Source organism: Volvox carteri (genome assembly GCF_000143455.1).
Source record: "Volvox carteri f. nagariensis unplaced genomic scaffold VOLCAscaffold_53, whole genome shotgun sequence".
NCBI classification, from domain to species: domain Eukaryota; kingdom Viridiplantae; phylum Chlorophyta; class Chlorophyceae; order Chlamydomonadales; family Volvocaceae; genus Volvox; species Volvox carteri.
In genome coordinates, this window is record NW_003307596.1 from 73,520 (window position 1) to 84,829 (window position 11,310).

An 11,310-nucleotide genomic window follows, 5' to 3' on the forward strand; every position below is an offset into this window, starting at 1 on the left:
CCTCGTCTTGCCGCCGCCCCACAGCAGGGCCCCCGTCCCCAGCGCCGTCACCGCACCCAGGGAACCGTCGCCAACGGCCAAGCCACTCGAAAATCCTCCTCCGCCGCCGCCGCCGCCGCCGCCGCCAACGGCCGATGGGGCGCCAGGGATAGGCGCCGGCCGGCGCGACGGGACTAGAATGCCTTGCGACGGCGCGCGAGGGCTAGACGCGCCGTACCGTCGGTACGACGGCGTCGGAAGTGGCCGACTGCCCGGCATGCCGCTTCCCAAACTGAACGCGGCGGCGGCCTGGCTGGCGGTGACGCCCAAAGGGCCGCCGCTGCGGACAAAGCCCGTAAACGTCGCCGCCGCTGCCGCAAACGTCACCGCCGCCGCCGGCGTGGCGGCGCCGGCCCTCGCGGGCGCGGAGTCGTACGCCGACAGGTAGGGATTCGCTCCCATGGACCATCGCTTCCCGATGTTACCCCGCGCCATCGCCGCCGCGAGTTGGGCCCTGCGCTCATTGAGTTGGAAGTTCGTCGGGGTAGTACGACTGAGGCTACAGGAGCCGGTCGACGCGCGCCCCGTCACCGTGCCGGCACTTGTACGTTGAGGTGGCGGAGCCGATGGCGCAGGCTGCAGTGGCTGCGGCGGCGGTGACGGCAGCTGCGACGACTGCCGTCGCGCGTCACGCGAGCCTCGCATGCGGCTCAGCGTCGACAGTAGGCCGTCGTACGCCGAACCAGCCAGCGAGCCGCAGACGCCGTCCCGAGGCGCAGCCGCGGCCGTCGCCATGGCGGCGGCGGCGGCGGTGGCGGCACGGGAGCTGCGCGGCGTGGAACGGCAGGAAGTACGACCGTCAGCAGCAACGTCTTCCGCGTCGAGCCCCAATTCCTCCTCTTCCATTCCGTCGTACGGGGACATCAGGCCGCCGCCGCTAGTAGCACCATCAAGCGACGGCAGTGGCAATGCCGCTGCCCCCGCCGCCGCCGCCGCCGCGCCGCCTTTGGAGTTCTGGGCACGGAAGATGCGCAGCGGTCCAGCTCCGAGCAACGGACTAGTGTTGCCGCTGGCGGCGGCGGTGGCGCTGCCGCCACTTCGCAGCGAGCCGGCGCTGCCCACTGTGTTCGTGCGCGTGATGAAGCGCGCCATGCGACGTGCAAGACTCGTGATGGAGGGCTGTCGTACTTGGGACCCCGAGCCCCCCGAAGTTACGGCGCTGGCGGCAATCCAAACAGCGGTGGCGGCAGGAGCGCCACCGCTCATCGCACCTATCGGTGGTGTCGATGCTGATGGCGGCGGCGGCGGCGCCCCCGTCGCGGCGGCCGCCAGCCCCGTCATAGGTACGGAATCCAGCATCCTGCCCGGCGACGCCGGAAGCGAACACGCCAGCAAGGTCCTGGAAGGAATGTTCAGCGGCGGCGGCGGCGATCGCATCATAGTGGCGGCATCTCCCGCCGCCGCCGATGCCGCCGCCGCCGCCACCGCACCGTTACCGGAACACTCTGCGTCGGCGTCGCCACTGCCGCCGTGCCGCGGCGATAGAGCCACCGTCGTCGTCGTCGCCGCCGCCGCCGTGGTCAGCCCTTGCGTCAGCCCTATGGGCGGCGGCCCGGAGCCTGACGGCAAGTCGCCTTGCCGCGCCATGCGCCCCAAACGCGACGTTCCGGAGGCCACGCTGATTTCCCCACGCCGTGTCGCCAGCGCGCTTTGCAGCTGTTGTGGCTGCTGCTGCTGCGGTCGTACCTTTGATCGAAAAAAGGACATGCTGTCGAGGAACCAGGCCGCGGCCTGCTGAGCGCTCGGCGGCAAGTCCTTGAGGCTGACACCGCCGCCAGCACCAACGTCCGGAGACAGCGGCAGCCTGGTGCCGTCGTACACCGTAGAGATCAGCGGGCGGGCCTCGACGGGGCCTCCTGCCGCCGCCGCCGCCGCCGCCGCCGCCGGCCGTCCGCCCCCGGCGAGTGGCAGTCCACCCCCGCCGCTGGCGGTGATGTTGGCGTTTGGCGGAACCCAGTAGCTCTCCAGGGAGGCCCTCAATCCGGCCAGGAAGGGCGCCAACGTGGCCGGCACCTGCACCGTCTCCTCAAATTCCTGTCGTTTGGACCAAAACACATACAGAAGGACAGACAGAAGGACAAACAGACAGATGCACGGATGCACAATCTCACTGGTAACTTAAGCGCAAAGGATGGCCAGACAGAGAAGTCGAAGCTTGTCGAGTTTCGACGCCAGAGAGAAAGGACGATGACCCAGGAGAACGATAGCTCCCCAAAAACCGTCAACCCTACATCGATCGCAGCAACGTCAGGCCCCATACATGCCCATACATGCCCCCAGGCCTGTATGTATGTCCAGGGCTCCCTCTTTCCCCCCTCCCCTTCCCACCTCCCCAGCCTCCAAGCACGCCTGGAGGCGCTCCAAGGCCCCGGGCTCGTGGCGCAACAGCTCCTGAAGTACGAACGGTACCCGGAACAACCCCGACGACGACGACGCAGGGCCGAACTCGCCGCCAGCAGCGGCGCCTTCTGCCCCCATACCACCCCGGGAGCGTAGGGAGTGGGACTTGCGGGGCAGCGGGTGGGGGTGCAGCTGCTGCTGGGAATGCCGCTGCCGCCGGCTTTGTAGCGGCGGCTGGTGGTGGTGGTGGTGGTGGTAGTTGTGGTGATGGTGATGGTGGTGATGGTGATGGTGGTGATGCAGCAGGTTCTGTTGCTCGCGGGCTTCTACGGCGAGCATGACCTCGGGCGGCGGCGCCTCGCCCTGTTGACGGTTTCCATGGGGCCGATGAAGGGGAGGGAGAGAAGGAACCGAGCATCGACGTGAGGCTTCTTGGCCGCGAGCGCGTGAATCCTTCCCAGCAGGGGTGTGTGTGCTGAAACAAAGACAATAATTAATTTTTATTTGTATTTTTTATTTACCATATTTATTAAGTCACGTTTTACCATCTGTTGTTAGGTGCCGTTGCGCAGTAAAACAAAATGTAATAATGTATATTAATGCATGAAACAAAAGATTTTTAGGGGGGTGGAGCAGGGAAGGGAGAGGCGACAGTACGGCGCCTGTACGATGCTTGCAAGGTGCACTCACGTCCAGATCTTGACAGTCCCTTCCTTAATGCCCTTTTTCCAGGGCAGGAGACCCCTCCCTCTACTATTTTACACGGGCATCAACATCAAGGACATAGGTTCTTGCAACCACTTTGGTGTCGCGGGCTTGTATTCTTTTCTTTTTTATTATCTTCTCGCCACCACGACACCTCGGAAGTTGCAAGCTTTCCCGAACGCCCTCTGCAGGTCCCGGGTTCGATTACCATGTAGACCAGTGAGTTTCTGTTTTGGTAGAGGATGGCGCTGGTGGTGTAGTCGATGACGGTGATAAGGCCCTGGGCCATGTCCGCCGCGAGCCCCTTGACGCCGAGCGTGGCCACTTGCGCTGCCGCCGTCATGGCGACGGCCATGGCAGCGTCGCCGCCGCCCCACGGCCCGCCGGCTGGCGCGGCCGCTGACGGCGGCAGCGGCACAGCGCAGTGCATGATGCGGAGGCCGCAGGCGCCGCCACCGCCGCTGTAACCACTCCTTGTCACGTCAAAATCGTGCGGCATGCCGTACGATTGCATCGTGCAGTTTGAGATGCCGGCGGCAGCGGCGCCGTTTGGCGGCAGCAGACATGTTTGAATCTGCAGGCAGGCAGGCAGGCAGGCAGGCAGGTAGGCAGGTAGGGGCATGTAGGTAGGGGTTGATCACAGATTGAGGTCGGTGTATTCCAGGCAGTCCCCAGCAGTTCAAACAACATCTGTTTGACTCTGCCGCAGTGGCAGCCGTTGGCAGAGTCGTACATGGGTCCTCCGCACCTGAATGTACGGCAGCCCACGCCAAAATTCGGCTGATGCCTCGGCCGCCATGTCCCGGGCTTCACCGCCCTCTCCACTGCAATCCAGCATCATCGTGGTCTCGAACAGCTTGCCATCAAGCGCGGCCCTGCTTGGTCCCGGGTTCGATCCAAAGCGGGAACAGTAAAGGTTTGGTGGGGGGTTTGACATGAAAAAAAATCCGACGGGGCTCCCTTTTCGCCTTCAACTTTCTGGATCCACTTCGTTCAACTAAGCTCGACTCAGCTGGAATCCTGGATCCTCAGCCAGGGAGACCCCGACGTTCCCGGCACCACACCAACCGTATGCCTGCGCCTTTGGATCGTCTTCGTGTTGGAATGCCTGGGCGCCTGGGCAGCCCCGGAGTGTTGCGACGAGTGTTGCGACCTTTGGGTTATTGTGTGCGGTTCCCCCGTTGCCTTCATCCCCCGCCACGCTCTTTCGCCCCGTTTCCTTCGTTCTCCCTCTTTCTCTTTGTCTGTCTGCCTGTCTGTCTGTATGTATGTATGTATCACGCACATGCACCCTTAAGCCCCCAGTACCCTTCACGCGCAGCCGCATTGCAGCTCAACATGGAATGTGCACGTACACACCTGCGGCGCACACGTACACCACCATGCAGCAGCTCTCAGGTCCCCAGTCCCCAGTCCCCAATAATGATCAAAGTCGAAATCGCGCACCTGGCAGCACTGCGGATCGCCCTCCGCAGAGCCCGCTCCGAAACCATCAGCCTGCGCAGCGCCTCAGCATACGCCTCCGGACAGCGGGATTCCCCTAACAACCCCCCTGACACAGTCTCAACGGTCCATGTGCAGCTACAGCCGCCGCCGCCGCCGCCATTGGCACCACCACGACGACCATGTGCTGCTAACGCCGTGGAAGAGCGCCATTTGCTACTGCTACTGCTACTGCGGCGATCGTGGCCGTGGGCACAGCGGCGGCGACAACCCAAGCCGCATAGCGCTGCGGTCGCATTCACCGGCCGGCGACCGTTGCGTCTGTAAGCTGTGTCGTACTCCGAATCTGGATCCAGATCTGCATGCCTAGCATCGTCTTCTTGCTCGTACAGTTCCCCATCGGCTTCATATAGCTTCAGTATGCCGCCGGCTCCTCGCCCGCTGCCGCTGCCGCCGCCGCCGTTGCCGTCGCTTTCGTTTTCCGAGCCGCTGCTGCCGCTCGTGCGGCCGCTGCGATGATGGTGGCGGCGGCTGCCGTACCGCTGATGGGCCGTCGAAGCTGAGTACGGCAGCCAGCACAGCAGTGACTCTGGCAGGCACGACGCTGTCGGCAACGCCGCTGTCGTTGTTGAGTTGCGGTCTTGGCCATCCTCTGGCGCTGGACCCAGTCGTAGCACTGCTAGCATATGTGCTGCTGGCGCTAAGAGAGCCAGGTCCCGACCGTCGCTTCCACCGCCGGCGCCGGTGCCGTTGATATGGTGGGTGTAAATGGCTGCTGGGGCGCCGGCGGTCGTTGAGATCGGGAGCGGGCTTTTGCTGCTGGGGCCGGCATCTGCGTGAACCTGGCTGGCCGTCGAAGACGGTTGTTGACCGCACAGCAGGCCGAGAGCGTCAGCACCAACGCCGCCTTCCTCCTGTGGCTTAGCTCGACAGCCTGCAGAACGGGCATCCCGGAGCATGGATCGCAGGCGCGCTCGAGCAATTGTCAGCGCGGTCATTCTCGACAATTCGCGCAATGCCTACCGCATCCGCAGTGAGCACAAGCATAAATTGACCATAAATTACTTTGTTACACTTGTTGGGACCATTGGTAAACTTGCACTTCGCAGCGCCTGCTTGTCGCGTAAGTTGGCATGCAAAGCCGACGCGTGCAAGCAGCGCCGTGATGCATCGAACATAAATCAACTTTTGATGCGGTGGAATGCCAAGTCACTGTTACTTTGAGCTACGCAGATTGCTAGACTGGGCAGCTACGGTGGCCATAACTGACTCACCTGTGACAGGAGACTGCAAAGCGTGTAAGAAACTACTGACCCGAGAGCCGATGGGCCCAATAATAGATGATGCTTGCGGGCTACCCGGAACACTTCCCATACGGCTATTCGATATGCTCCAGCACGTTTTTGATCAGGACAAGTTGCTGGCTAAGCAAGATATCGTTATGTTCATCACATAGCTCTTTTAACGCAAACATCCATGTATTTGCAATTTTAAAGTCAGCTCCTGAGCGATAATTCATGTACGCCACACAATGCATTAACTGTACCAGCACGGAAGTTGCACTAACAGGTCCAACACGTATGTCTTCCATGATCGAAAAATTTGTCAGCGGCAGTTTTAAGTGAAACTCAACAACTGGACGAATGCCGTACTATGAAACTGTTACGCATCCTAGCTCCACCATGTGACTACTGCGCACGTGCCCACTTCATAACTTAATCAAGCCTTCTATATCAGTCGCATACTTATAGCATTTTCGCAAGCAGCCTTGATCCCGCAAAGCTGGGCAAGGATTCTTATCATGCAGCTAGATTTTACGCTATTAAACTTTTCGCTACCATTCTTCTCTGATATGAGAACCAAAGTGAGTTGGCCCCTTCTGGACCCCGTTTCAATCTGCTTTAAACCGCCCTGTGGAAGATAACGAGACGCAAACGAGATAGAACCAACATCCACACGCCCGCGTCAGTCATCGGAGGCATTCCCAACTTCGGTTCACACTTCACATTTCCCCGGGTTAACCCAGATCTTCAACCACAAACTGAAGATCGAAAGCAGAAGCAGCCAGACTGTCCCGGCAATGCATCAACTAGAATCAACTCCACCATATCGCCGCATCCTGCCACACAACCATCCCTTTCCGCAGACGAGCGGAATAGCCGTTACGTCCTTTCTGACCAACCAGCTACGCGTTTTAAAAAAATTATGCCGCGTACGCGGCTGGCTATCACTACACCAATAAAGCTCACGCACCCGGTGAGCTGCTATCTTGCCATTCCGAAACAAAGCGCAGGCGCAAACCTCTCTCCCTCTCTCTCTCTCTATGTTTCTTTTTTCTATCTCTCGGTCATCACATTCATCCGGAGGTTTAAACATCACATAACATCACGTTTGCAGCCGCTCCAAAAGCCGCCACTCGGCGCCCTGCGGCCCGGGTCGCGGCGCCACCAACGCCTTGAGTATGGGCCGCTCAAACACCCAGTAGTCGACCACGTCCAACTCCTTGTGGGGATCACCTGCGGGCGAAGAGAGAAGCAAACTAAGGAGCAGGCGCAAAGACAAAAACACGGGTCAACACGGCCCATGGAGTCAACAACACGGCCGAGCCACCACTGAGCCCCGAGCCAACAACACGTGCATAACAGGGCGGTCAAAGCAAGAGAGAGAGAGAGAGTGTGTGTAGGGAAAAATGGATACAAACAAGCTCTTTTTAAAAATGTTCAGCACCTCCTCCTCGGACTTCTACATGGCCAGACCCTGACTTTCCGTTTCTAATGGTACGCCAACTAATGGTACGGCTATTAATGGTACGGCAATGGTAAGCCCTGGCCCTCGACATGCAACTCGTGTGTTCTTGCTGGTGGTGTGATCGTTTAAAAACAATGTGCGGTGCCCTCTGTGTCGTCCCCAGGTCCCTCAATCCCCCTTACCCAGCCCCTCTTTCTCTCAAACACCTCTCAGAAATGAGAAGATGCTATAAAAATGTACAATACCGACAGACAGACAGGCATACCCGCAATCAGGTTTCCACGTGCGTCGTACACCGCCACGACCTGCCGCGAGGGCACCCGGGCGGTCCACTGTACGAAGTGCAGTCGGCCCTGCTTGAGGGGGTTCTGAACCACGGTGCCGCACACGAGCTTGATGTCCCGCGGGTCAGGCTCCGAAACCATGCGCCATTCCACACGCGCGGCCCGCCCACGCCGTGTCACCTCCCCCGTCAGCCGCAACAACATGGACTCCGTGACGAACTTGAGGAGTATGAAGGTGAATGGGGAGGGGGAGAGGGAGGTGAAGGGAGAGGGAGAGGGAGAGGGAGAGGGAGAGGGAGAGGGAGAGGGAGAGGGAGAGGGAGAGGGAGAGGGAGAGGGAGAGGGAGAGGGAGGTGGAGGTGGAGAGGAAGGTGGAGGTGGAGAGGGAGGTGGAGAGGGAGAGGGTGAGGGAGAGGGTGAGGGAAAGACGGAAATACATTCTACCTCTATTAAAGGGGCCAGAACGTAAAGCAAGTCAGCTGGGGACGCCGAAAGCACCGCCACCACCAACAACATGACGAGAACCCACGGAGTCATGACGCAACTGCCCCGATGTGGGGGTCGGTGTGTGGGGTTGGTCGGTGTGTGGGCTTGGTCGGTGTGTGGGGTTGGTCGGTGTGTGGGGTTGGTCGGTGTGTGGGGTTGGTCGGTGTGTGGGGTTGGTCGGTGTGGGGTGGGTGGTCGGTGTGTGGGGTTGGTCGGTGTGTGGGGTTGGTCGGTGTGTGGGGTTGGTCGGTGTGTGGGGTTGGTCGGTGTGTGGGGTTGGTCGGTGTGTGGGGTTGGTCGGTGTGTGGGGTTGGTCGGTGTGTGGGGTTGGTCGGTGTGGGGTGGGTGGTCGGTGTGTGGGGCCCCTTTCCTTTTCCTTTCCTTACGCCCTACCGGCTCCGCGTATCTCATATCCCCGGTGGCAATTGCGAGGTTGACGCTCTTGTACGCCGCCAGGACTCTGCTCTGCAAGTCGGTCTTGCTGAAGCCCCACAAAGAGCGATAGCACACAAAGCTGGTGTATAACCTATGCGGGGTGGTGATGAGGACACGTAGGATAGGGTGGAGTGTAGAGGCTGGCAGGTTGAGTGTGCTTTTCTCATAAACTCGACCGTGGGCAGGAACTGGCAAGGATGCGGCACACGACGGACTTCACGACGGTTATAATCATGATTATGATTAAGGTTAATGAGGTAAGGCAATGGGTGCGTGCGTATGTAAGTATGTTATGTGCTGAAGTGGATGGGCCGAAATGGCGCGCAAAGAAGGCCCCCACAAGAAAAAGGGGCCGTTCCACTGCGCCACTAGCCACTAGCCACCCATGGTGGTGTACACGTGGGCGGGGCTGGACACCATGCGAAGGCGGAGAGACGCGGACACAAGAGTACACACACCTGAAATTAAAATATTTGGTTCTGCGATCCAGTTCCGGATCCAGAAGCGGGTTCCAATGGGAGAAGGGCTTGGGCGGCATGTACCGCTCCACAACCGACCCATGGGACTTGTAACGGTTACACAGTAGCGCCTCGTTTGCGTCGTACACGTCTGGATATACGAACTTGCGGTAGTCAAAGAACGACCAGGGGTCGAAGCCAGTAAAGTTGGCGGGGCGAGCCAGGGACCGCACGGGGCTGCAGTGGAGTGTCCCGGGAGTTGGGAGGGAGGTACGCAGTGGCGCTGTGTGGCGGATGTGGTAATGCACTTGGTGGCTGGGTGCACAGTGCCAAGACCCAGTTCAATATACGGGTCAATATACCCAGTACAATACGTCACAGCAAAGTACCCAACCTTCTCCACAAACCCAGCACCATCCGCACCGCCATAACTCACAGAAGCGTCGTCACCGCCAGCGGCACCGTAAGCAAGCTGCCGCGATACCCCCCTAGGCCCAAAATCCGAAGGAGCCTTTCTCCACACACACCAATATCAGTACATTGACTTACTTCATGACGCATGCCGCCGCAAAGCTGGTGCTCGGCTGTGCGGTGATCAGGGAGCCCGTCGGCCTGGCGTACCAACCGCCCGCCTGTTCACCCAGGAGCCACGTAGTGTTCGGTCATGTAGCGGCGTGTAGGCTTATATCGGCGAGGTTGCAATGCAGTTACGCAACCTTGCTTGTCGGCCCACGTCCATGCGGGGCAAAGCACGAGCGCACCTGCTGCACGGCGTTCCGCAGCGCGAACCCGATGCCCGCGATGCCGAACGCCGCATGTCGCTGTGACATGTTCGATGAGAAGTTTGTCTATCAATCCATGTATCTATTGTACTGATGCGCAAAAGACTTTGAGCCTCGCTGATGGCGTGCGCCGCCCTGAACGTTTGCTACGAACACAGAAATCACAGGTTTGCAAGTTACAAGCGTCTATGTTGACAGACTTTCTCAGTAGTTTCGTCTGGTACGTAAATGACAAAGTGTGTACGGATGCGATCCGGCGCGACTTATGACAGCCGGAAAGCAATCGATGGACAAGTGCTTGTTTTTTAGTAATGGAGTTCTAAATCCTTTTGTATAGGCTTACGAGCTCCGGCCAGCCGGAGCTGTGTTGTGTTTGAGCCATGAGTGTTCGGTGGAAGTGCGACCTCGACAAGCCTGTGCTTATTAGCAACTTTCGTCGACGAGGCTGGGTAGACGTTACAAACGAAGCAGATGACACGGATGGATGGGACCTCTGGTGGGCGAACGTGCAAAACATAAAGGCGCTCTTCGCTGACGTCCTAACCCGCCTGCAGCCACACCAGCGGGTCAACCATTTTCCAAACCACTATGAGCTCACGCGCAAGGTGAGCCGTGGTAACGCGCTGGATGCCAACTGGCGAGTAGCCTCGTGACGCCGCATGGGACGGACATTTGTAAAAGGTACCCAGCACAGCTTCCTCCAACTCGGCTCAGATTAAGTGTGAACCCTCCTCCTTCTCCTCCCCCATCCTCCTCGTTAGACAATTTTGCATCACTTAGAGCTGCTGCCCAAGGCCATGGCATTGGCTTCAGCTTACCCCCAGTGCGCCTGCGGGCTCGCGTTCTGTCCTCCTACTACCCGCCTTCCTTCCCACACATATCAGGACCTTATGGTGAAAAACATCAAGCGCTACCAGAAGCAGATAAAGCGCGGGGGAGGCAATCCGGACGACTTGGACATCATCCCCACCACATTTGTGCTGCCGCAGGTAAGGCCGCCGGCAGAAGTCTTTCCTTTGGTCACATTATTACAATGAACTGTAAACCTGTCATCAAAGCGCTTTGTCATTGAGTAGAGTGATCGCTATTGGGATAAAAGAGTTGGGAGGCGTGGTGGCTCTCCCAGGGATTGCAAGTTGGTCAAGCTTGATGATCGGCAAGGAAACAGAAAACGACGGGAGAGGATCCTTGGGGGAGAACATGAAGAAAGAGAACACGCTGGCTGTGCCGGGGTGGGGCTGGCCGAAGCGAAACAAAATGCGGCGGAGAGTCGCGGAAGGCCTCTCCCTGGGACTCCTTTGGGGCCCCCAACCGGGGGGGGGGCCCCTCTCCATTGGCTCCCCATTTGGGGCTCGCGCTGCCACCTGCCGCTCTCCTGTAGGACTACATGCTGTTTGCGGAGGAGTTTCGCCGCTCCTCTCTTCAACAGCAGCATCAGCAGCAGCAGGCGGGGGCCTCAGCAGGTGGCGGCGGCGGCGGGAGTGGAGTCTGCGGTGGCGGTGGAGGCGCCACATGGATCATGAAGCCGTCCTCGCGGTCGCAAGGCAAGGGCATCTTCCTCATCAACAAGCTCAGCCAGGTGCGGCAGAG

General features: G+C 59.6%; 2 protein-coding genes across 2 annotated transcripts in view; one reads left to right on the forward strand and one right to left on the reverse strand.

Annotated features, from left to right (window-relative positions):
* Positions 1-6,419: 6,419 nt before the first annotated feature.
* Positions 6,420-9,896, reverse strand: VOLCADRAFT_106869 (uncharacterized protein). The gene is made up of 6 exons (XM_002955602.1): positions 9,700-9,896; positions 9,488-9,570; positions 8,939-9,175; positions 8,439-8,571; positions 7,541-7,778; positions 6,420-7,043 (listed from the first exon to the last, which is right to left on the reverse strand). The coding sequence occupies exons 1-6, from the start codon at positions 9,766-9,768 to the stop codon at positions 6,913-6,915; spliced, it is 891 nt and encodes a 296-aa protein (XP_002955648.1). The 5' UTR covers positions 9,769-9,896; the 3' UTR covers positions 6,420-6,912.
* A 204-nt stretch (positions 9,897-10,100) lies between these two features.
* Positions 10,101-11,310, forward strand: part of mot11 (uncharacterized protein) — a gene marked incomplete at both ends in the record, with an annotated part of 6,320 nt that continues 5,110 nt past the window's right edge. The window contains 4 exons of the mRNA XM_002955550.1: positions 10,101-10,325; positions 10,605-10,709; positions 11,102-11,183; positions 11,226-11,299. Of these exons, the coding sequence (XP_002955596.1) occupies positions 10,101-10,325; positions 10,605-10,709; positions 11,102-11,183; positions 11,226-11,299 (486 nt within the window). The remainder of the gene's footprint in view (positions 10,326-10,604; positions 10,710-11,101; positions 11,184-11,225; positions 11,300-11,310) is intronic.

Bases quoted from the DNA above. Each gene is read 5' to 3' on its own strand.
- VOLCADRAFT_106869 (XM_002955602.1), bottom strand. From the start codon at position 9,768: ATGTCACAGCGACATGCGGCGTTCGGCATCGCGGGCATCGGGTTCGCG. The intron at 9,571-9,699 runs GTGCGCTCGTGC...CTGGGTGAACAG, and splicing joins TGCGGAACGCCGTGCAGCAG to GCGGGCGGTTGGTACGCCAG. The intron at 8,572-8,938 runs GTGTGTGTACTC...CACCCCGCATAG, and splicing joins ACCAAATATTTTAATTTCAG to GTTATACACCAGCTTTGTGT.